We start from the raw sequence: 25,798 nt of genomic DNA on the forward strand, positions 1-25,798 counted from the left end.
TATGGACCAATGCTTTAAATGTATTTGATTATGTGAGTTCTAGTCTCCCTTACATTCACAAATGGTGACCTATTGTCTTATATTGATGCAATATATTAAGTAAATTTAATTAATCAACATTACCCTGCATTATGTGAACAAATGTAACTTAAGACAATTTACTAAACCTAAATAAAATTATAGCTTTAAAAGAGCAAAAATGAGCTGCTAATGTTTGATAACATGCCTTACCACAAGACATTTTAGGTCCTAAGGGAAATGACAGCACCATTCGCATTAGCTGAAGTTTCTTTCTGCAAGCTCGAAAGGGAAGTTGAACTGTGGTAATACCGGTTTTTATCTTGAAGGCCAAAAGTGGTTTTGAGAATGTGTGCTATCATTTCCTTCAACAACTCAGTACAGAACCAATCTTGAGTTCCTCATTTCTACACTTGCAGAGGCAAAAACACAGCTCACTTTCTTTCCTGGTCTTTTCTCCTTCTGTGAGCCCCGTGGAAAGGCTCAGAACAGTATTTTATTCACCATGTGTAACTATGAAATAGCACTCATCGGTGGCAGAGAGACGGACTAAGTGCATCTGACATCTCTTGATCGTCGGGACAGAATATGGAAATGTCACTGGTTTTCTTTTCTCAATTAAACATGTGTGAATCAAAGGAGAAAACTTTTTTCAAACTAATGCATGGGTCAGGAAAAGAAGAAACAAGCATCGAGGCCAAAATCAGGTAAAATTAGAGATGTTTAGGTCAACCTAGTACTTTACTTTTTTTTTTTTTTTTTTTTTTTTTTTTCCGAGACAGGGTTTCTCTGTGTAGCTTTGCGCCTTTCCTGGAACTCACTTTGTACACCAGGCTGGCCTCAAACTCACAAAGATCCACCTGCCTCTGCCTCCCGAGTGCTGGAACTAAAGGCGTGTGCCACCACCGCCCAGCCAACCTAGTACTTTAAAAAGCATGGTTGAGGAATATTTTTTAGCTCTGACTTTGTAAATACTTTGTTGAAATATATTGATTGAATGCTGCAAATGAGGACGGGAGCATTCTCATATTTTTAAATTACTGGGAATAAACACATGTTTAGTCTAATTTAACTTCATTTTTGAAAAGGTTTACAATTTTAGCCACACCAAAGCATTAAAATAGCAATTAATAAAACAGACCCTCAAATACTTGTTTGTCGAAGTACAAAAGAATTGTATGTGGCGTGCTCTGTGCTAATTCCTCTATTTGCTGTTTAAGTAAAACGGATAAGTAAAAGAAGGTCTATTTCTGAATGGAGGTGGGTGTTTATCAATTCCAAATTTGGGGGGGAGGTTGAATAAGACTTCTGTGACATCAGAATGATCCTGAACGTATTATTGTTTTTACAGAGCTAAAGAGAAAAGAAATAGGCTGAGTCTTCTCCTGCAGAGGCCTGACTTCCATGGGGAGACTCACACCAGCAGATCTGCCCTCCTGGCCAAAGAAACAAGGTGGGGACCATCAATTCCCTTGTGAGCATAGTTTTCTGGTTCTATAATTCATGATTAGGGGAAAAGGAAATAGAGTAAATATGCTATTGGAAATTAAATATTAACATGAACACAGTGCAGTATTTCGTTTCCCAAAACAAAGAATAGTTCTAAGATTCAACCACTTTCATAACCCAAATCAAATAATTAGAACTTTCAAATGTGTCCTCTTATAATTACCATTATAAATGATATCCTTTATAGCCCATTAATTGATGAAGTATTATTTTGTTTAAATACTGTAAATTTGTCACCAGAAAAGTTAACTTATCTACTTCCTCAGATTAAGAACATATCTTATGGATGGCAGCAAGAAATACACAAATAAAGGAAGTGTTGTAATTTGGTTAAGCATTTTTCTTAACTCAAAAAATAAAAATAGCCATATATTATCATATAGTTACTTAAATTTTGAATATGTCTAGTTAAAGATACAAAAACATTTCACTTTCTGTTTTATTGGCCTCTCCAATCATATCAAAAACAGCTTTTACCTTACCACTTGAAACTTCACCAATCTTCATGCATTTAAAGGAAGAAGGAAGAAAGAAACATACAGACAAAACCCAGCACCTTGTAGTTACAGATTCAAGGAAATTGTATTTAAGAAAGAAAGAAAGAAAGAAAGAAAGAAAGAAAGAAAGAAAGAAAGAAAGAAAGAAAGAAAGAAAGAGAGAGAGAGAGAGAGAAAGAAAGAAAGAAAGAAAGCACTTGGAAAGATACTGTTTATGCTCTCTTATTTGCTGAATTTTTTGAAATGAAGTTTACCTGATCTCTGTCTCTGTCTAGCTCTGTCTCTCACTTTCTCTCAAAATGTTCCCTCTCTCTCTCTCTCTCTCTCTCTCTCTCTCTCTCTCTCTCTCTCTCTCTCTTTCTCTCTTACTTTTAACTTAACATATGACTACCTTTACTTAAACTACTTTGACACTTTGGGGAAACCTGCAATGTTTCTTTGTTCAACGGGAAAATCAAAAAGAAAACTGAGTGCTGTAGAAGAGTCCACCCTCAGTTTGACTTGGGCTTAGAAAAGCAGAAGAAGGGAGACTTCGGGGACGTCAGAGGAGAGCGCAGGCTTCAGAGTCTCTGTGCTGCAGAAGGATTCAGAAGGGAACGCGCTGCTCACTCCATCCAACATTTTGTTTTCTGCACAGAGTCTCCCGCGAAGAAGCAGTGAAATGGGCTGAATCGTTTGACAAACTGCTTTCTCATAGAGGTTAGTGGTGTTTTCACCAAACCCTCATTCCTTAATAAGATATTAAGATTAGATATCTGCAATTATCAAAGGCAAATCGTCATCAGAGGTTTATATACAGTAAGTAATTTGCAGTAATCTGAGTTCTAGTCAATGGGGGTAACTAATAAAAAGAGTAGGCAGCTAAAGGAAAACATATTTTTAATTTTCTTACTTATTCAGAGTTACTTATTGTTGGCGAAATCTTAGTCATTTCTTTATTCTCTAGTTAGCAACTACAACATTTACATTTTAAATTACTATTATTTTAAATTTCCTAATATTTGATAGAGAACTAGTTTTATTGAAAGTCTATTTAATACATTAACCACATTATTTTATTCTTAATAATCAAAACCTTGAAGTAGCTTCTTTGATAGATTTTTAAGAAACCCTCATGAAGATAGCTTTTTTAAGAAAATTCCTATAAATACCTATAGGTAGCTCTATAATACATCCATTTTTAATTATTTCTTTTTTATTTCTGATATTATAATTACATTATCCCCCCCTTTCCTCCTTACAAACACTCCCATATAGCTTTCGTTGCTCCTTTTGAATTTTATGACCTTGTTGTTATGTGCATATTTGTAGATCTATCTTAAGGCAGAATCTTATAGAGAAGTTAAGAATCAGGTGCTTATTAATGCTTAGCATTGTGCCCTACTTGGGGGAAGAGGCAGAGTTAGAACAGGCTTTATTCTTCAACCTTAAGTTTGGGTCAGGGGCAGGCAGCCAGGATTTGTACTTCAAATACCAGAATGCAAACTTTCTGAACACTATTTATTTTTCTCAAGTTTCAAAATCAACAATCTGCACTTCATATTTAATGGGAAAATACAGTTTTTATTTTCCTTACTGATCTGTTCAACAGAGAAAGTGAAACTTAAGACTAGACACACAGGCATCCTGAGCTACAGCTTTCCTTTGTCTGCTCAATACTGTATCTTACTTTACTCTTTGAAACACCATCCCTTCCATGCTCCTTCCCCAGACTATTCTAAGAACAGAACAGGAAACCACTTCACACTTTAGCATGGCAGACCCAGTGGGCTTCCTATCCTCAAGTGTGTGCTGGAAGAAATGTTTTTCATGACCAGGGAACTTGGAGAGGAAAGCAGATATTGGGCCTCTTTCATTACTAGGAAGAAGCAATTTCTCTTGTATTTCCTCATTTTCTAGCATATGCATAGTGCTGAATATATTCATTGTTTATTGGGAACATTTAAAACGATTTCTTCAGTGCCGTACATGGTGTCACACCTTATAATCCCAGTACCATGGAGCTGGAAACAGGAGGATCAGATTTAAGACTAGCCTCATTTACATAGTAGGTTTGAAGTTAGTCTGGGCTATGATAACCTGATTCAAACTCTTAAAATGTTTTCTTCTAATACTTTGATAAATACAATAAGTTATTGTTCATCATCACTCCACTATATGTATAGAACATACAAGTCATTCTCTTCCAACATAAATAAATTTACACTCAATCCCTAACTTCTCTGTATCCTCTGTTTCATTGAACCACTTTTAGTCTTGTTTAATATCTATATTCTACTCTCAATTTCTATTAGTGTGTGGTGACCCCAACTCTAACTTTTACTTCTATGAGATAAACTTGTTTATATTCCACATGAAGCCTCTGCCTTTATACCTGAATTATTCAACATGACATCTTCCCATTTCACCCATATCACCACCCATATTAGAAGACTACATCCTATTTGTGGAGATAACATAATATTCCATTCTGAAGGCATATCACGCTTTCTTATGCATTCACCTGTCAATGCATACCTAAGTTAATTCTGTACCTTAAACACTGTATGTAAGGTCATCTTCACTTTTTTTGCTGTCAATATTTTACTTTAGGCATATACAGTTTCCTTCATAATTTCAACTTGCAAAGTATTTCCTTTTTAGAATTTTCTTTCAGTTAACATTTTGTATGCACTAGTCTTTAGTCTCTATTAATGAAAATTATCTTAAAGAAAGATTATTCTTTATAACTAAGTGATAATTTGTTAGAAGTATCCATATATGGCTTCATCTGTGGAGCCTCACAGGAATATGAACCCTGAAAAATATTAAGTGCCTATATACTAAAACTAAATTTGTTTCTAGAGACGTTCTGCAGGATCTCCTCTGAGATGTGAGATATTTTTGAAACATAAATGGCTGTATAGTCTTAGCTGTGCTCTATAATCTCTTTGGCTTTCAGTGCCCACATGTAAACTTAGAATTTTTTTTATTTCCCAAAGCAGCAGATTCAAGAAGTATTAAATGGCATGATGAATAAGAGACTAACAAAGAGTAGCATCTATACAAATACAAATGACTGCTTCTGTAGTAAATTATAGTAATTACCACTTTAAAACAATCTTTTTTTTATTTCCAGTAGGTTATAAACTAGACAACCAAGAGAAAAGGGGTTGGAATTTCAATTGGAAGTGGTGTTTAAACTGGATTTATTACTCTAATTAACAACCTGCTATGTAACAACTCCATCATGCCCTCATCATCCAAAGTGAAGAAATACTAGGACATGGATTAGTCCTCATCTCATATTCTGTAATTCTCATTTACAAGCACTGAAAACCAAATAGACTAAATTTTTTCCCTAGTTGTGGAAATATGAATAAGCTGTAAACTACCCACAAGTTAAGGTAAAAGAATGTGATGTGAATTTAAACAATTCATCACTCATCTACTTGTATATTAAAATCACATCTTACAACCAAAGTACTAAATAGTTATAATAAATTCACAAATTATGCTACTAGTTTTACTTTACTGATTCAATTATTTTTTGTTGCAATGATAATTGTAAAACTAAACTATGAAACTTCAATTAATATTGAACTTAGTCTATTTCTAGTAATTTGGCACTGTGGAGGATAAAAGAATTTAGATGAATAGTTGAAAAGTGATCTTACGGAAAATTGCATGCACACGTACACAGACATTTCAACAAAGACCCAGATACTTTAAGTTTTATATAATTTCCCTGGGATTAAATGGGTTGGTTACTCAAGTTCAGTATACCGTATCTGTATAAAAGTACAAAACATTAAATTTAGTCAAACAGGAAATTAAGTTAATATCAAATGAGATGCAATAGAAATCTGATTACATTATTTCATAAAATGAGCTCCTATGAAAACCAGCATAGACTCACTAGGAGTAGTGGTTTTATCAATACAATCACAGAATAAGCAGTGTTGACTCTATTTTCAGAGGGTTCATAGAAGTTCCAATCAAGCAGGCAATCAAACTCTCTAGGCTTGAGAGTTTACATTTCTGACTGATTCAGCAAATCAAAAAAGTATTTCTTTATTGCAGCATGTAACTCAAAACGGGGAGAGTTAAAAAAAAAAAAAAGACAGACAAGATCCACCCACTAGAGTAAAACAGGAAAGTACCTGGATTTCCCTTATCCCAAAGAAAGCAGAACATCTAAGAGGTGTTTGGATAATTATCATCTTAAAATTTGTTTATATTTATTTATTTTATTATTTATGTGTATGAGTGTTTTGCCTTTGTGCCAGTATGTGCACCACATGTGTAAGAATAGGACTTCCATTCCCTGGATCTGGAGTTACAGATGATTTGAGCCTCCATGTGGGTACTAGTAACCAAACCTGGGTCCTCTGCAAGAGCTACCAGTTTTCTGAGATGCTGAGCCAACGCTACAGCCCAATTTTGATGAATTTCTTATTCACAGTTTAATTTTAAAATTAAATTGAAACACATAGGTAAGTTAAACCCAATGAAATGTGCATTTGGTAAGGACTTTAGTTAATATATAAAAACAGTTTCATTAATGTTACTATGCATCATGTTAATATAAGGTATTAGGGGCAGGAAAAATCAAATGTAGAGGATATGAAAACAATGTGTGAGTATCAAAACCTTCCATAAATACAAATACGTTCTAAAATAAATTTCTATTCAAATGAGCTTAATGATATATTGCTATTTTTAACACAACAGAATCCAATTTTTGTTCCTTATTTGTTTCTATGACAATATTCAGATATTTTTATTTTAAATCTTTATGTCTTGGAAATTTGTCTGAAGTTGAAAATGAATCATAAAAATGTAATTTAAATGTATGGATTTATTAATTTACAAATGCTGTATAGTAAATCAAAATGTATTCATGTATCAAAAAATACTATCAGAATGTAGTCATTAATTTCAAATTACATGGACTACCTTTATAGAAGTGAGACTTATCACTATGAATTTGAATATTATATGTGAGATAATGCAAATGAAATGTGTATATTATACACATACATACACATATATGTTGATATATACATATATATGCTTAGAGAAACATATATATGTACACATATATATATGTTTACAAAAAGCCAGTATTTTGACATGATACAAAAAAGCAAGCAGCTCAGGTAATAATGAACACAACATTGAAAAATCAATTTGAGGGCATGTTTTTGGAAACTTTTATGTTGGAAAGCTACCTCTGATGGACAGAAAGATGGAATCTCATCAATTGGGTACCTACAAGGGCTTCTCAAATAAAAACCTATATACTGAGGTAAGGACCATGTTGGAAGGAAATTCAATGATCTTGCTGAAGTACTGATTGTGTGCATATATTTTAGAATTAGAAGGTGAAAAATAAAAGGATGAGCCAACAATATCTAGGTTTTCTCTCTATTAAGTGGAAGATACTGTTCCTGTTTTAGATGAGAAGTGAAAGATAAGGCATGTAGAGAGTAACAGGTCACTGTTCGAGACTGTTTAGTTGACATAAAACCTTATCATCAGTTTTTCAGTTTTGTAGGCTCATATGTAGAATATGTAAGTGACTCTGGCATATAGATAGACAAGTTGCAAACTCTCACCGGGGGATTTGAAAGAGAATGGTACCTTCTGTGAGAGGCATCTATACCAACTACTAATATTTAACAGCTTATTTTAACTGCCCTCTTTCCTAGTCACTACAAACATTCACAATATACTTAACCCTTTTCATTATGATTAGTTTATTGCAGACCTTTATACCTTTAGTTGTGGCTCTAATAAGTATTTTGCTGAAGATCACTTGTAATATTAAGGATAAGAACAGAATATGTCAGTCATTACTCTTTGGATTTAAAGATATAAACTGATTAAACTATGGAAAATGCTAGTTGCAGACTCTGAGTAGGGGCAACAAGGAAACCATGCTTCACTTTAGGGGAAAGAAATGACTATCTCTCCTTATACTTTCCATGTTGTGGTTTTTCAAGTTATTCTTTAAATTTCATTTTCTACAAGTTTTCTGTACAATAAGGGGCTCAAAATTCCACAGAGTTCATTTCTGACTCAAGATAACCAACATCAACAGTTTTGTAATCTAGCTAAAGGTTAGAAATTTTAAAATTTCATCTTTAATTAAAAATTGACTACATGCTTAAATCATTATTGCAGAGGAAACCATGTACTTTATGGTAGCTCAGAACTATGAAGTCAAATATTAAAGGAGAAACTATTCAATATGGTACTTAAGATTTTATACTGTACCAAGGCTTCCAACTTTAGAGTTTCTTGACTTCTTTCATTTGGTTTCTTGGCATCTGAAAAATACTACAACAGATGCAGGAGGTTCAATTTAGAAACATTGAATTATAAGAATTTCATGTTTGTATGACACATGGAGTCAGCTTCTTTCAAGCACTTGTGGTAGCTGCACTCACCATGTCTGCCTTGCAGAGGGGGGCTTGGGATGTGGCCACCTCTGAGGAAGAAGTGTTTTCATGGTGGTCTACTCACTGCCATCCAGACTAAGAGGAACGGAATGTTCAAAGTTACTGACTATGCTTGCATATAATTTTTAAACAAAATTTATTTAAATTTAAAACAAATGACTGTTATTTCTTACATTATTCACTCCTTTTCTAAGTTAATATGTGTCATTGCTATGTTATTATCTCACCAAAGCCATTCACGTAAGTGACCATGTCATGATCTCATAGCACACCCAGCCAGGACTTTCCTTGACATCATTGTCACTTAGTTTTGAATGTTTACACCAGCTCAAGACCAATCAAGGGGACAAATAACTTTTGCATATTGTAACAGAGAATAATGGCTGAGAGAGACAAACTGCCTTCTTTGTGACCCAGTGAAAGACTATTTGTAAAATAATACTTATGATCTTTTTCTAGACTACTTCCACTTAAAGGTAATGCAGGTTGATTCCCTCTGCTACTCCAAACAGAACAAATGACTCTTAAATTACCCTTTCTTTATCCTTGGTACAGATCTGTCTGTTCTGCCTGCTAATTTCCATATGAATCAATTGGTATTCTTTCATTGTCTTCATGGACACTTATTGGCTAAAGTCATATAATATTACATAAAATAAGCCTGAGTTTAATCTCCCATGCCCTCTTCTTTCCAAGCAAATTAGGTGTCTGACATCCACTTCATCTATAAGCACATAGGGTTTAATCACACATTTTTATATGAAAATAAATAAATCCATAACAACAAAAGGAATATAACAGTGTTTCAAGTTCTCAGCAATTACTCAGAACTTTTGTTATAATTAATATTACTGCATTTGAATGCCTAACACAGACCTCAAGTTCATACTAGGTGATTTTCAATTAAAATGGATCAAAGATTATTTTCCATTTAATAAAATGTTTAGATATATGATCCATGACAATTCTTTTTAGGTATAATTATAAATATGTTGTTGTAATTGAAAACTATTAATATGGAAAGCAATGGCTGTGTTCTGAAATGAAGACAATTACTGATTAACTGATACCATCAGTGCTTCGTGTTCAGTCTGTTTCTACATGACAAACAAACAAAGACAATTTGAAACAAAATGCATTAACCATTTACTGAGGTCAGAGTAACTGCTCAAAACTCAAATGAACAAACATTTCAATTCTTATTTCCAAAAGAGATATGACTGGAATAGAAAAGTGTATTGGTACAATATGACAGGCAATTGATTTTTTTTTTTACCAACTTTGCTTCCATTTATATTTAAATTATGACAAAAGAACAAGCGAGGACAAGAAACAAAAAACCTTTTTATTACACAAGAGGATAGATAGGAAATGTGACATAAACAGAACAATCCCCAGTGATAGATTTTTTTAATAACTGCAGAGGGTACATTTTCATATGAATATTCTGTAGTTTTATCATTGAAATTATCTGGAAATGTTCTCAAAATCATTTTTAGTTTTGACTCCAATTATTTTCTAACATATATTTGAAAAGCTTCTACAGAAATTGAGTTTGTCAAAACTATTCTGTTGAGTATATCACCACATTGAGCTTCAATAAGAAATAAGAATTTTGTCAGAAAACACAAAGACCCTGGGTGTTCTGACAGTACTCATTAGAGACAAATGAAGATGACAAACTACTTTAAGAATCAAATTTAAGAAAAATGGAAATTGATTTGGAAGAAACGTCCAAATATTAAACGTCCAAATATTTTACAAATTCGAAAAAGGAAGGAAGTATGGGGGGGGGGGAAGCAGTTACTTACGCCGGGCGGCGGTGGTGCACTCCTTTAATCCCAGCACTCGGGAGGCAGAGCCTGGTGGATCTCTTTGAGTTCGAGGCCAGCCTGGGCTACCAAGTGAGTTCCAGGAAAGGCACAAAGCTACACAGAGAAACCCTGTCTCGAAAAACAAACAAACAAAACAAACAAACAAACAAACAAACAAAAAACAGCAGTTACTTTCCTTAGTGCCAAATATTTGTTACTAGCTCTTGAAGATGTTTGCTCATTCATTGGCTGGCTTGTAGGCTCATTGACTGGTTAGCTGGTTTTATTTTACCCCCGATCAGAGGCTGGGGGAAAAGGCCTTGACTTCAGTTCTAGCCATTTGCTTCTCAGGTTGTTCTTTTGTAGTGGCTTTCCTTTTATGGGATAAACATGCCCCACACTTCAAATTCAGCTTTAACTTAGCAGTTATAAAGTGTTCTTCGCTTTTCACTTCTTATTTTCTTTCAAGTTCATTATAGCACAAGATGGAGACCAAGAAAAGACAAAGAATTGCAGCAACAGATGAAACCATAAAGCTATGGTTTTAGTCATACAGATAAAAATGGAAGAAGTTTCCCTCTGTTAACAACCAGTAGCTGAACAATGTTTATGTCACTTGCTTTTAAAGTTACCACCTTGCTTTCCTCTGTCATCTGAAGTGATGAAAGAATGTTGCAGTTTGGTGCTTGCTAGTTAGAGGAAGAACCCCTTGTCAACAGTAGTGACACAAACTTTTGCATAGAAGTTCAGAAACTAGGATTCAGGTAAGGGAAAGAATTCAAGTAAGAATGCATTCAAGAAAAATCATGCAGCAGGTCCAACATGCTAGTGAACCGAAGTAAAAGCAAGACTTCTGGTTGCTGATTCTGTTAGTTCATTTTGATAGCTGTTAAGATTTAGAAATCTTAAGGCCAGAGATCAGTGAGTTTTGCTATGGAAACTTGTATATTTTTCCATATTTGGACATAATGTACTATTCATAAAAATTCTTCCAGGAATCTTGTCCATTTCTTTTTCCCTTGAAAATTTTGGGAAAAGCACATTGCTCAGTATGAAAAATAAACCTGTAAAATAATATACTGATTGAGCTAACAAAACAAAAGGAACAACCAAATATCACTCCTTTGACCCTGCTGGCTGCTTCTCTGCGGCCATTTTGCTGACTCATTCAGAAAAAGCTGGGCAGTCAGTCTGCAAATGGCAGTTGTTTCTGAGCTGACAAGTCCCATCGCACATAAAGCCTGCGTGTGCCTTCTACTAGTTGCTAGTAGTTTCAAGATGTCTCCTCAGGGTATTTTAGTCCGGCATTTCATTTCCTCCATACTTTTTCATTAACATGGAATTCCCAATATTGGCCATTCAAGATCCTTTTGCTACAGAAAAGCAGAACCTTGCTTGCCCATTGAAATCTCAGTTCAAGAAGTACAGAAACTATGCCATATTTTTGTCATGAGTTTGGGCAGCCTTCCGTTGTTCTAATGCTTAGGGATGTTGCAGTTTCCGTGGTCTTTCTCTGATTACTGATTTCTTACAACTCTAATATATTAGAAAGATTAATTACAACAGAAAATGTAATCACACGATGTGTTATGACACTCAGATGGATTTTATGTGTTGGAAAATAAATGTGGATACACAAAACATAATTTGGGGGGTTGTTTCCTGTTGTTGCTATATCAACTTTCCAAATTAGTGGTAACTTAATCCAAAGTCCATTCTGACAATTCTGTAGTTGAGAACTTTAGTATAGGTGCCATGACAATAAAAATTAAAGTGTCATTAGGCAATCGTTTTTCCTGAAGGATCTAAGGGAAAATCTCTTTATCACTCATTTGGGTCATTGACTAATTATTCATAGTTTCATACTAAGATATTTGCTCTTTTCCTGAAAAGAAAGGAAAATCTCACCTTTGAGAATTCACCACATTACTTGGTTCTTATCTGCCATCTTACAGCTTCAAAGGCAAAAGCAGTGATACAAATCTGTTCGTTCTCCTGTCTCTTCCATGTTTAAAGACTCTTGACGAGCTTGGATCTACCTAGTTTCTCTTCCCACCTCACATCCTTAACAAAGCCAAACCTTCAGGGTTCCTTTGTTTATGTCAGGTTACATATCTCCAGATAATAGAATTTTTGAATCACTTAAGATCAAACCCATGGACTTGTATGTGAGAAACAGAGCTCTATCACATACTAACCAGTCCTAAAATATAAACTGTTTGAAAACTATTATACTCATCCTATATTTCAGATTATAATGTGTCAGGATAATCTTCCTTGTGCACTTGGAATGCATTTAATAGGTTGTTCTATAACTGTCAGTTATATTGATTTAACGAACAATTTATATGTGTAAGTTTTGTGTATTGTAATTGTCTACTCAATTATAATTTATTTTATAATTTTTATATTTCTGATGACTGAGCATTTAATAATTATGAGATGGGAATACTCTTGATTTTGAAGTCATTTTAACTGACAAATATGATATTTCATTCAGCTTTCCTGGGCTTAACTTCTGCCTTGCATACATCCTTTTTCTTCATCATCTTGATTTGTGTACAGTGGTTCTGTTTAGTCCATTTGAACATAACATCATTGATAGAGATGTAATTTTATCTCATGTCTTACTATTTATCTTTACTCTGCTATTATTAGTAAAACAAAGCCCTCCTCTTCCATGTACTTTAATAGCCATTTTTATATTTCTTTCTATGTATGATAATAGTCTGCATACTAAAGTATTGAATTAAAATGCCTAGAATACTTTTAACATAGTATGCAATTAAGATGGAAGCAGATGTAGACCCACAGTGAAATATTAGGTGGAGCTTGAGGAATGCTGCAGAAGAGGGGGAGAAGGTTTGTAGGGGCCAGAGGGGTCAAGGACACCACAAGAAAACTCAGAGAATCAGAATCAACTGGCCTGGACTCACAGGGGCTCTCAGAGACTGAATTGACAACCAGGGAGCCTGCATGGGACTGACCTACATACTCTGAATATATGTTGTGATTGTGTAGCTTGATCCTGTTGTGGGACTCTTTAACAGTGGAAACAGGGGTTGTCTCCAACTTTTACTGGCATTCAGACTAAGATAAGACAAAATCTAAAAGCAATTTTAATTTGCATTTTCCTAATGGCTAAGGATAGTGAATAATTTAAAAATATTTCTTAGCCGATTGTGTTTCTTCTTCTGAGAATTCTCTTTTCAGATGTGTAGCCTACTTTTTAACTCAGTTGTTTATTTTCTTGGGGTTATGTGTGTGTGTGTGTGTGTGTGTGTGTGTGTGTGTGTGTGTCTGTGTGTGTGTGTGTCTGTTCTTTGTGTATGTTTAAAACTAACCTTCTGTCAGATGTACTGATGACAAAGATTTTCCTGCATTCTGTAGGCCACCTCTTAATTCAATGAACAGTTTCTTCTGCAGTTTACTAGATTTTTAATGTCATGTTCTCCCAAATGTTAATTACTGGTCCCTTGGTGACTGAGTCTAATTATAAAGTCCTTACCTGAGCCTAAATCCTATACTATACATCCTACTCTTCTAGAGTTTTCTGGTCTAATAATGAGATATTTGACCATTTGGAATTAATATTCATTCAGTTTTTTAAAAGGTCTACTTTCACTCTTCTACATGGAGATATCCAGTTTTCCCAACACCATTTCTTAAAGGTGCTGTCTTTTCTCTAGTACATATTTTTGGCATCTTTGTCAAAACTCAGGTAGTGTGCATAGATTTACACCTGGCTCATCAATTGCGTTCAGTTGGTCCATGTGCTTTTTTCCCCATAGTATTATGCTATTTTTACAACTATGGCTCTCTGGTACAATTTAAATCATGCATGGCGATACCTTCATCAGCATTTCTTAGTGTTCAGGGTTGTTTCGAATATCCAGGGCCATTTCCTGGGTAAGAATGTTTTTATTTTTAACTCCTCTGAAGAATTGCATTGGGATTTTGATGCAAGTTTCATTGAACCAAAGATTTCTCAGAGAATGGTGGCCATTTTCTCAATATTCATCATACCATTCCATTAGCACAGGAGATTTCTCCATCTCCTGGTGTCTTCTTCAATTTATTTCCTTCTATTTTTGAAGTCCTGATTGGATAGGTCTTTTATTTCCTTTCTTAGGTTTATTTCAACGTGTGTTTAGGCTATTAGGATTGAAACTGATTCCCTGAGGTGTTTCTAATTATGCTTGTCTTTGACATATAGGATGGATACTGATTTGGGTTGGTCAATTTTGTCATCTAGTCTCTTTGATAGAAAAGTTTATCACTTCCAAAAATAATTTGTTGACGTTATTGGAATATTTTATTTGTAAGATTATGTCATCTCTAGGTAGAGATTCTTTGACATCTTTCATTTTTTATCCCTTTTATCTTCTTATCTTATCTTATTGCTTTGAGCATTATATTGAATAAAAATGTTCTAAGTGAGCACTCTTAATTTATTCCTGATCTTAGAAGAAATGGTTCAAGTGTTTCTCCATTTAAAATGATGGTGTTTATTACTTGTTATAGACAGACTTCATTATGTTAAGATATGTTCATATTTAGTATCTCCACGATTTTTACCATGGAGGTTGAATTTTGGGAAATGCCTTTGTTGCATCAACTTGAGTATTGGTTTACATATTTTAAACCAACGATGCCTCATAGAGATGAAGACAATTTGATCATGGTGCATGTTTGTTTGGATGGTTCTTGAACTTAGTTTTTCACTTATTTTTTTTAACAATTTTTGAATCTACGTTCATTGGGGAGATTAGTCTATAAAGCACTGTGTTTTATTGCTTTTCATATGGCTCCGTCTTTACCTTGGTTCATATGGTTCAGTCTTCATCTGGTTTCCCACAGCTCTGTCTTTATCTGGTTTCTTCGTATCCAGGTAACGTCTGATTTGTAAAAAGAATTTAGAAGTTGTCTTACATAAGGTTTCTATTGCTGTGACAAATGACCATGACAGGAAAGCAAGATGTGGAAGAAAGGGTTTATTTGGCTTACACTTCTGGATCATAGTGCATCACTGAAGGAAGTTAGAACAGGAACTCAAGCAGGGCTGCAACCTGGAGGTAGGCACGATGCAGAGGCCATGGAGGGAAGCTGCTTACTGGTTTGCTTCACATGGCTTGCTCAGCCTGCTTTCTTACAGTACCAGGACTATCAGCCCAGGGATGGCACCACTAACGGCTGTGCCCCCTGCCCTCAATCATTAATTGAGAAAAGGCCTTACAGATGGATCTCATGGAGGCATTTCCTCAACTAAGGCTTCTTCCTCTCTGATGACTCTAACTTGTGTCAAGTTGACATAGAACTAATACAGAAATGCTCCTTCGTTCTCTATTTTATAGAATAATTTCAGTAAAGTCAGTGTTAGTTCTTTGTGAAACTTTGGGCTGAATCCATCGGGCTCTAGGATTTCTTTAGTTGGGACATATTTAACTGCTGCTTTCATTGATGGTCATTGGTGTGTTTAAATAATTACATTATTTAATTTTGGTAGGTTACATGCCTCTAGAATATCATCCATTTCTTTTATATTTTACAATTTATTGAAATAAAAAATTTTAAATATGTTTCAATGATTAATCAAATTTCCTTAGTATCTGTTATAATGTCTCCCTATTTGTTGCCAATTAATTATTTTGAATCATTTTTTTTCTATTTCTTTTGGTAATTTGGGTAAGGATTTGTAAATTTTATTCACATTTAAAAGTCAATTCTTTGTTTTATTGATTCTTTTAATTAGTAGTTTTATTTCTATTTTATTATTTTTGTCCTGACCTCTGTTACTGCTATGTGTGGTTTTCAGGATTGGCTTGTTACCATTTTTTGTTTGTGTTTGTTTCTTGTTTTGATGCCTGAAGGTTTACCATCTGGTTGTTTATTTAATATCTCTCTGATTTTTCATTTTAATGTAGACATTTAGTGTATTAACATCCCTTTGAACTCTCTTTGTTGTACCCCATATATTTAAGCGTGCTGTGGTTTTATTTTCATTTAATTGTAGAATATATTTTATTCTCTTCTTGATTTCTGTAATTACCTATTCATCACTCAATAGTATATACTTTATTCTCTGTGGGTTTGCATATTTTCTGTACCTTCTCTTGCTCTTGATTTCAAGTTCCATTCCATTTTGGTCAGATAGAATGCAGGGTGTTGTTTCAATTTCTTATGTGTATTTTTGTGTTTTTAATATCCTAGTATTTTAATACGTCATCTCTTTTAAAGAAGATTACTTGGGGTTCTGAGAAGAAACTGTATTCTTTTGTGTTTGGGTAGAATATTCTATAAATGTTTGTTAGGTGCATTTCACTTTTGATGTTATATAATTCAGGAGTTTATTTATTCATGTTTTGTGTAGTTGATCTACTTAACAGATAGAGCATGGTACTGAAATTACACACTATTACTAAGTTGGGACAAATTTGTGATTTTAAATCTAGTAATGTGTGCTTAAGAAAACTGATGAACTTTATGAAATACATATCTGTAAGTGTAATATCTTCTTGATGGGTAGTTCCTCAGATCAATATGAAGTAACCACCACTATCTCATGTGACAAGAATTGGTTTGGAGTCTATTTGTTAGATATTAAAAGGATAATACCTGCTTGTTTCCATGTTGCATTTTCTTGGAATACTGTCTTTCATATTTTCATTCTAAGCCCTTGTTACTCAGTTGTGCTAAGGCATGTTTTTTAGAGGCAACAAAAAGAAGGAATTTGTTTTCCAACTCAATGTGATATCCTATGTCTTTTGATGGGTAAACTGAGTCCATTGGTATTTAGGGTTATTATTGAAAGGTATACATTACTCCTTGTCATTTTCTTTTACTTCAGTCCTGGTTTTTTGTTTAATTAGTCTTTCTTTTATCATAGCATCATTTATTTCCTTATTGTAGTCTCCTTAGTTTGTTTATTTTTCTCTTTAGACTCACATGTTTCTTCTGTAAAGTTGGCTTTAGTGGCTACAAATTCCTTCAGACTCCTCTTATCATTGAATGACTTTTTTTCTTGATTAATTATGATTGATAGAACTGACATGATAACTGTGATCTTTCAGAGTTTGAAACATGTCAATATTAATCAAAGACTTTATGTTTGTTAAAAGAAAATACACTTTATTAGCTAGAGGAATATTTGAAGTTGGGAGATTTTTCTTTTGGTAATTTCCTGTGTTGTGATATAAATCTTTTAATAATATTAACTGAAAGAAGTTTCATTGTTTCTGAAGTTGTTTGACATCTAATTTTTCCCCTGCAAGTTCAAAAAAGTATAAAAATTACAACAACAAAGAGAAGTTTCAGAAAAAAACAAATGTTGACACATAAGAAGAAACTAAAAAAGGGGGACAGACAGTACTAGAGAGAAAATAGAAGAATACAACATTCTCAGTTCTTAAGTTGAGGTTTACTGGAGAATAGAGAAAGCTAAAATATGAGAGACAGATTCAGAGAATGGACCAGATACCAGACATGGAGATAAAGTGTTTTAAAACATTACAAAACTGAAATATATTTTCCTAATAATTTTTATTTGAGGGGATTATAGTTACATTACACATTTCCCCTTCCCTTTCCTACTTCCTCAAAACCCTCCCATGTACTCCTAGCTATCTAATACCAAATGGTCAGTCCTGAAAATATAAATACAAGTGTCATCATGAAGACTGAGCATGTAACATTTGTATATTTAGGAATATATGCATATATATGTACTGCATGTGACTATATGTATTGTTTGGTGTCTTAGTGAGGGTTTCTATTGCTATGAAGAACACCATGACCATGGCAAGTCTTATGAAGGAAAATATTTAATTGGGGCTGGCTTAAAGTTCAAAGGTTTACTCCATTATCATCATTGTAGGAAACATGGTGGTGTGCAGACAGACATACTGCTATAGAGGTAGCTGGGAGTTCTACATCTGTATCTGCAGGTGGCAGGAAGTGACAGTGCCACACTGGCCATGCTTGAGCTACTGCGACCTCAAAGCCCACCCCCTAGGGATGCACTTCCACCAACAAATCCACATCTCCTAATGGTGCCACTCCCTATGGACCTATGGTGGCCATTATGTTCAAACCACCACAGTTAGGGTTTCTATTGCTGTGAAGAGACACCATGACCATGGCCACTTTTGTAAAAGAAAAAATTTAAATGTAACTGGCTTATAGTTTCTGAGGTTTGGTCCATTATTGTCATGATAGGAAGCATGGCAGCATGCAGGCAGACATGGTGCTAGAGAAAGAACTGAGAGTTCTAAATCTGGATAGGCAGGCATCAGGATGAGAATGACATAATGGGGAGCCTTGAGCATCTGAGACCTCAAATCCTGCTCACTGTGACACCCTTCTCACGACAAGGCTACACCTATTCCAACAAGGCCACATCTCCTAATAGTGCCACTCCCTATAGGATGCATGTTTATTCAAACTATCACATTTATATGTGTGTTTGAGCATGTGCATAAAAAAAAGAAAAGAAAAAGAGGCTATGAATTTGAAAAGAAATATTTTAAAGGGAGAGTTAGTTCAGGGTTATACATTTGTCTGTCCAAATGTCCAAATATGGCTCACAAGGCCTCTCCATGTAGCAACTCACCTGTGACAACAGAAATGAAAGAGTTTTTAACTAGAGTGTGAGACAAAATCCAAAGAAAATTTGTCAAAATATTTTCATTCCAACCCAAAAGTGATTTCCTCTAAGGAAGTTTTTCTGAAAGTCCACATGAAGTTTATTTCCTTTCTCTCAAGCTTCTACAATACAACTCCTATCCATGCAAGCAGTTTCAATTTTTTTTGCACTGATTACAAATGAAAACTTATTAAATACAAATGATCAACATATAGTGTATTTAATTTTTCATGTATTTTTGTGAAAATCTATAAACTCAAACTTATGATCCTCTTGTCTCTACCTCATTCAGCGTATCCCACTTACTAAAAGGAGACCAAGAAAAGATAGCATCAGGTGATAAGTAAGGACAGAATGAAGACACAAAGATATAAAGAGTCACAAATGATGACATAGACTGAACTGTATTGCTAATTTCAATTTTTTCTTTTGTCATGAATAAATATATAAAAATGCTGATTAATTGATTTTTTCCCTTTTTCCAAAAATATTTTTTTTCTCAAATAATATATCCTGATTATGGTTTCCCCTTCTACTCCTCCCACACACTCCCACATCCTTGTTCTATCTCTCATTAGAAAACCAACAGGCTTTTATGTAGTCAAATTTCTAAATGATCTTATTAAATAAAAAACATGGAGCCAGAAATTTGGGTTAAAGCCTTAAAGAGATCAAGGAAATATGGAAAGCTACCAGCCAACCTTACCTCACCAACTCTGCTGCTTCCAAATGTATGTGGCTTCCTGTCTGCTAAGGCTTTATGACTTGCTTTTCTGCCCTCTCATTGGCTCTCTTAACCCAGCTACCTCACTTTCTCTTCCTACACAGCTCTGTCACTTTCTGTCTGTTTGTACAGACCTCCAGGTCTCTATGGTTGGTACTGGGATTAAAGGTGTGGCTCTGTTCCCTAGTGTGGCCTTGAACACACAGAGGCCTGCCTGCTAAGTGATAGGATTAAGAGCATGTGCTACCACTGCCTGACTTCTTTGTTTACTTAAAATAGCTTGCTATTTCCTCTCATCTCCAGGCAAACTTTATTAAAGCACAAATAAAATATCACCACACTTCTAAGTGATAATAATAAAATAAAATATGCTAAGATAAAACTAAACCAAACACATAGAAATTAGATAAAAACAGAAAACAGACAATATTAGCCCAAGAAAAAGCACAAGAAACAGATAGAGATGGAGAGTCTTACTTGTTTTGTTACTCTGTAATCCCCATAAAAACACAAAACTGGAAGCCTTATATATACACAAAGTACCTGGAAGGCCAAAAAAACAAAAAAACAAAACAAAAAAACAACCACAGAAAAAAAATTAAAACTACGAGATAAAATTTAAAAAGGAAACAAAGAACTTATAAAAATGCATAGGGGTTATTTTGTTGTCTGTCTTTTGCTGACTATGAAGCCTACCCTTAAGAGTGATTTTTTGTTTCCTTAGTAAGACATCCTTGGGGAAACTAAATATCCATCTGCAAGTGGTTATCTATTGGAGATGGCTTCTGGGTTAGGGATAGGGGCTTGTGTCCACGTCTTCTTTTAGCTCTGAAACCCCTGCAATGAGGGCCAATGTAGTCCCTGTGCATGCTGCCTTGGTCTCTGTAAGTTCATACGTGTGTCAATCCTATTGATTTAGAGGATCTTGTTTCCTTGATGGCCTCCATCCCCTCCGGCTTCTGCACTTTTTCTACCTCCTCTTCCAACAGATTCCCTTATCCCTGAGGGGAGGCGTTTGATAGAGCCATCCCCTTTAGCACAGAGTGTTCTAAGATCTCTCACTCTCTGCATAATGTCTGGCTGTGGGTCTCTGCATTTGTTCTCATCTGCTACAGGATGATGCTTCTCTGATGATGCCTGTGAAAGGTGCTGATCTAGGGGGTATAGCAGAATGTCATTATGTCTCGTTTTATTGCTACGATCCTGTTGCAGACCATTAGTATTTCTTTTTACCCTAAATCCCTGGGCTATCTAGTCTCAACTTCTTGGTCACCCAAGCACTGTTGGATATTGGTTCCACATCATAGAGTGGAAAAGTAAGTTAAGTAAAATCAATTATTGGTTGGTTTCTTTTATAAGCTTGGTGCCACCATGGTTCTAGCACATCTTGCAGGCAGAACACCATTGTAGATCAAAGGGTTTTGTGGGTGGGTTGGTGTTTACATTTCTCCTTTGGTTGCATGTGGTTTTCTCTTCAGTGCAGCAGCTACACCTAAATCTCCTGCTGTTTCAGCTGCTGACCGCCCTGCTGCTCAGGCGGAGGCAAGTCCACCGGAACTGCCTCTGCTGCTGCAGCCAAATGTAGTTTTTAACTAAGTCTTTAACCATTCTCTTTTACTAATAAAGACTCAGGAGCCAGATACTGGGGTGAAAGCCTGCTAGCTCAGAGAGGCTGAAAAGCAACCAGCTGAATTTCCTCTTTAGCCAACAACTCACATTCAAAATCCCTCCCTACCACTCCTTGTGTATTTCTCTATCCATTTTCTAGACTCCCTCTAAATTTCTATGACTACTTCTTGTCAACTAGTTGTTGGCTCTGCCTCTTGACCCAAGGTTTTACTTAATTAACACAAATTTAGGGTCACAGTGTGATCATGTATTCTCCAACAGTAGCATGCAGAGCATACTCCTTCTGGTACCAAGAACACTAGGTAGTATGGGTAAAAGTTTTAGGTAGGCACTGACTCAACTTTTCCATATTCAATGTATTATGTAGGTGTTGTCTTCAACAATAGTGCCTTTCCATTTGACCCTCCCAATCCAGGCAATAACTTCAGTTAAAAAAATAATCCCATAGACCAGAAAAAAAAAAGAATAGCCAAAGTAGTTGAAAAAACAGAAGTTGAAAGTCAAAATGTCTTAGAGTTGAATCTAAAGTTTGTTACCCTTTACCTACAGAAGCTTTACATGGTTGAGCATAAATTACTGACAATGATCACAAATAGTATCATCCTCATCATTGCTACCACTACCATCACCACCATAATGGAGTAGTTACCATGCACCAGCCACTTTTTTTTTTTAGCACTTTGCATATGTCAACACATTTAATTCACTAGTTGGCCCTATTAAGTAGATATCATATTCTTAATTTTAAATGTTGAGAAACTTAATTGCTTAAAGAAAAAAATCCATTCAAGGACATATAGGAGGTAGGTGAACATAATATTGAGTCAAGGTAATTTTTTATAACTTATTGACTATCCCAAACACTTATGGCGTACAGGGAAAAGGATAAAAACAGCCTCCTGTGTTTAAAAGTTTCCATGATATAGATCAAGTTGCTACTTTACATATGTGTCTTATTATTTTAATTTTAAAATACATACTTCATACAATATTCAGAAGATAGTATTTGATTTTATATTCTTCAAAATTTTCACAACTACATAAAACTAAATGTACTTTATTTTATTCTCTTTCCATCACGGATTTTTTCCTCGGAAGCATGTGAGAAGTCTCCTGGAATATGTGAGGCCTGAGCATTTAAGCCTGTTCATACTCAGGACTGGCAGGCAGTGTGCATTTGGTGGACAGACTTGGGAAAAAAAGACCATGTAGAACTTGCAAATGTAGAGACAATGGAAAGAGAACTTGAGGGTCCCCAGTACAAGAAGCATGATCTGGTAGTGGGCAGAATGGAATCCACAAGAAAGACTTCAGAAGTTTACAGAATAATCCCTCTGAAACATGAATAGAAGAGATGTAAATTGTGCTGTGCAGGATGGTCCTTTTTACTCTTAGATTTAAGGATTTAGATCTAAGTATGAGTTAGCCTTATTTCATAAAAACGATGTCCTCCTTTCAATTTGCTTAAAGTTGTTTTATGTGAAGCCCTCCACACATACTGGTTAAATATGTAGTGGGGCCATGTAGAATTAGAAGGAGAATAACTTTTACTGTTAGTACTTGTGTATGCTTTAATATCAAGTAGGGCATTTTCCCACAATGACTGTTTCATAGTAACACAATGTTATTTGTTTTTGGTAGATGGACTGGATGCTTTTACTAGATTTCTTAAAACTGAATTCAGTGAGGAAAACATTGAATTTTGGGTAGCCTGTGAAGATTTCAAGAAATGCAAGGAACCTCAACAAATCATCCTAAAAGCCAAAGCAATATATGAGAAGTTCATTAAGAATGATGCTCCCAAAGAGGTACAGTGATGATGAAAAACACATGTAACTCCTTAACATTTTCACAGGGTCTGTTTTCACCAAGGTGGCCACCTCATTCATTCCACCAGAGACCTCAAGATTTCATGAAAGTGAAATTGGTGAATTGCAGATGCCTACCAATTGACAGAATATAACATAATATTATCATGGGTGAAAAGTATAAGGCCAGTCTTCAAAGTTAGACCAAACAGTAAATAAAGTTGCAACATTCTGATTCTTTCTATAATCTGTATTAACTATATTAGCAGAAACAACTACATATTAGAAACTAAAGATTTCTGAATGTTAAATACCATGTAAAAATTATGTAGTACTTTACAAGGTTATACTGAGCCAGCAGCATTAAAGGTAGTTAAAGGTGTTTATCTCCAAGCCAGAAGACCGGAGTTCAATGCCCAGCCCCCACCTGGTAGAAAAAGGGAACCAACTCTGCAAAGATGTTCTCTGATCTTCACACTATTCTGGGGCGTGCATGTCCCCAAAATAATAAATATAATTTAAAAATGATTTTATCTTTTCTACCTACATGAAGTTTTGTTTGTCCAAAGGAATTACTTTATCAGTTTAGGATAGGCTAAAACAAGATATTTAACAGACAAAGGATGTGACTCCACTTTGGCAGTATTTCAAGTGAAAAACAATTGTTCTTTATTTTGATTACAGCTAACTAAGTTGACCCTATGGTATAGTCGGTAAACTGACTATAGTTTAGCAGCTATTATTTGACTGCCATAAAAAATTAAATAGTCTGATGTTTCTAGTCTGTATTCAATAGTAGTATTTCCACTTCCAGGGTAGAACAGACACTCTCTCACTGTTCAACTACAAGTTATTACTATTGTTCTACATTTTGGTCATGAGACAGATACCTAAGATCCTTCAAATTAAGGAAAGAAGAAAAGAAAACATTTTGTCTCACGTTTCAGAGGACATACGGTCCTGTTGATTTGGGTACTATAGCAAAATGTCAGAAATGGTATGGCAGAGAAACTTGCTTAATTTATAGTGGCTGGAAGTAAAGAGAGGAAGGCAGGAAATGGGAGAAGACAGAAAGGGATCAAGGGAGAGAGATCAGAATTCCAGTATCCCCTCAAAGAAGGGCTTCAATAACCTAACTTCTTTCCACTACATCCTAAGGATTCATCACTGTCCAATAGTGCCACAGGGTGGCAACCAAAACTTGATTATTATAATTATATTAACAACTCTCTGGGAAATTGTTAAAACCAAAGTTACTACATGGTCTATAAAGCAATACTCTCTACATGGATATGTTGCTCTAGGAAAGGGTGTTTGTTTAGTTATGTAAAAATATAGAAGATTATATGGTTACCCCAAAATGGAACACAGGATAGCATCCTGAAAATATAATATTAGTACCAGATACATCAACAAGAGTATAATAAAAAAAAGTTAAAGGATATTTTATGTTTAAGACACACTGATCTGTTGGCACATTTTTTTGCTTATAGGGAAAAATAACATGATGGAAAAAAGTAGCAACTTAAACAGAAAGGTCTTATTGATATCACGGCTGTGCCCCAAGCTTCTCATTCCCTATAACTTAAACACTTTCAACTTCTGAAACTTTAGCTCCCCACTGTGAAAACTGGTGAGTTAATGTGATGATCACATGATAGCTACTATTGCATTATTCAATTGTGCTGTTAGAATAAGCATAACTATTAACAAAGAGATAGGAAGTGAGACACTTGCCTAGAATACACCACTGTGTCCCTAGACCCTAGCAGAAAATACCCCAAGATTCAAACATGCCACAGCCCCTTCAACATTGTAAGAGCATGAGATGTTCTCAAAGACATTGTATTAGTAGCATATAATTGTTCCTTTTTTTCCTATTGATGCAGGTTAACCTTGATTTTCATACCAAGGAAGTAATTGCTAAGAGCATCACAGAGCCAACTCTCCAAAGTTTTGATCCAGCACAAAGCAGAGTCTATCAGCTCATGGAACAAGACAGCTATACACGCTTTCTAAAGTCTGAGATCTACTTACATTTGCTAGAAGGAAGACCTCAGAGACCAACCAATCTGAGGAGACGATCACGATCATTTACCTACAATGAGTTTCAAGATGTAAAGTCAGATGTTTCCATTTGGTTATGAGTAAAAGTAATGTTTCTTATTTCGATGGGAAATGTATACATTTGCTTCTAAAATATAGCTTATGTATAGTAAGAAATGATCACACTTTTAAAATAAACCAAACAAAAGCAATTTTAAAATGTAATAACTTTTATATTAAAATAATACTCGAGAGGCAGAGCCAGGAGGATCTCTGTGAGTTCGAGGCCAACCTGGTCTACAAAGCGAGTTCCAGGAAAGGCACAGAGCTACCCAGAGAAACCCTGTCTCAAAAAACCAAAAAAAGCCGGGCGGTGGTGGCGCACGCCTTTAATCCCAGCACTCGGGAGGCAGAGCCAGGCGGATCTCTGTGAGTTCGAGGCCAGCCTGGGCTACCAAGTGAGTCCCAGGAAAGGCGCAAAGCTACACAGAGAAACCTTGTCTTGAAAAACCAAAAAAAAAAACAAAAAACAAAAAAAAATTAATAATAATTCATAGTCTATATTCATGAAAACCTATTTTGATATTCTACTCATAATAAAAACCTTTATTTCTTCAATAATCACCAGTAAAAAGATATCAGCAAAGCTTTGTAAAAATGTTGAAG

The 25,798-nt window shown here is 35.0% G+C and overlaps 1 protein-coding gene across 1 annotated transcript; it reads left to right on the top strand.

Annotated features, from left to right (window-relative positions):
* Positions 1-494: 494 nt before the first annotated feature.
* Positions 495-25,446, top strand: Rgs18 (regulator of G protein signaling 18). The gene is made up of 5 exons (XM_059280708.1): positions 495-725; positions 1,370-1,471; positions 2,662-2,723; positions 22,920-23,086; positions 24,976-25,446. The coding sequence occupies exons 1-5, from the start codon at positions 607-609 to the stop codon at positions 25,231-25,233; spliced, it is 708 nt and encodes a 235-aa protein (XP_059136691.1). The 5' UTR covers positions 495-606; the 3' UTR covers positions 25,234-25,446.
* The last annotated feature ends 352 nt before the right edge of the window (positions 25,447-25,798 follow it).

Source organism: Peromyscus eremicus, chromosome 15, assembly GCF_949786415.1.
Source record: "Peromyscus eremicus chromosome 15, PerEre_H2_v1, whole genome shotgun sequence".
NCBI lineage: Eukaryota > Metazoa > Chordata > Mammalia > Rodentia > Cricetidae > Peromyscus > Peromyscus eremicus.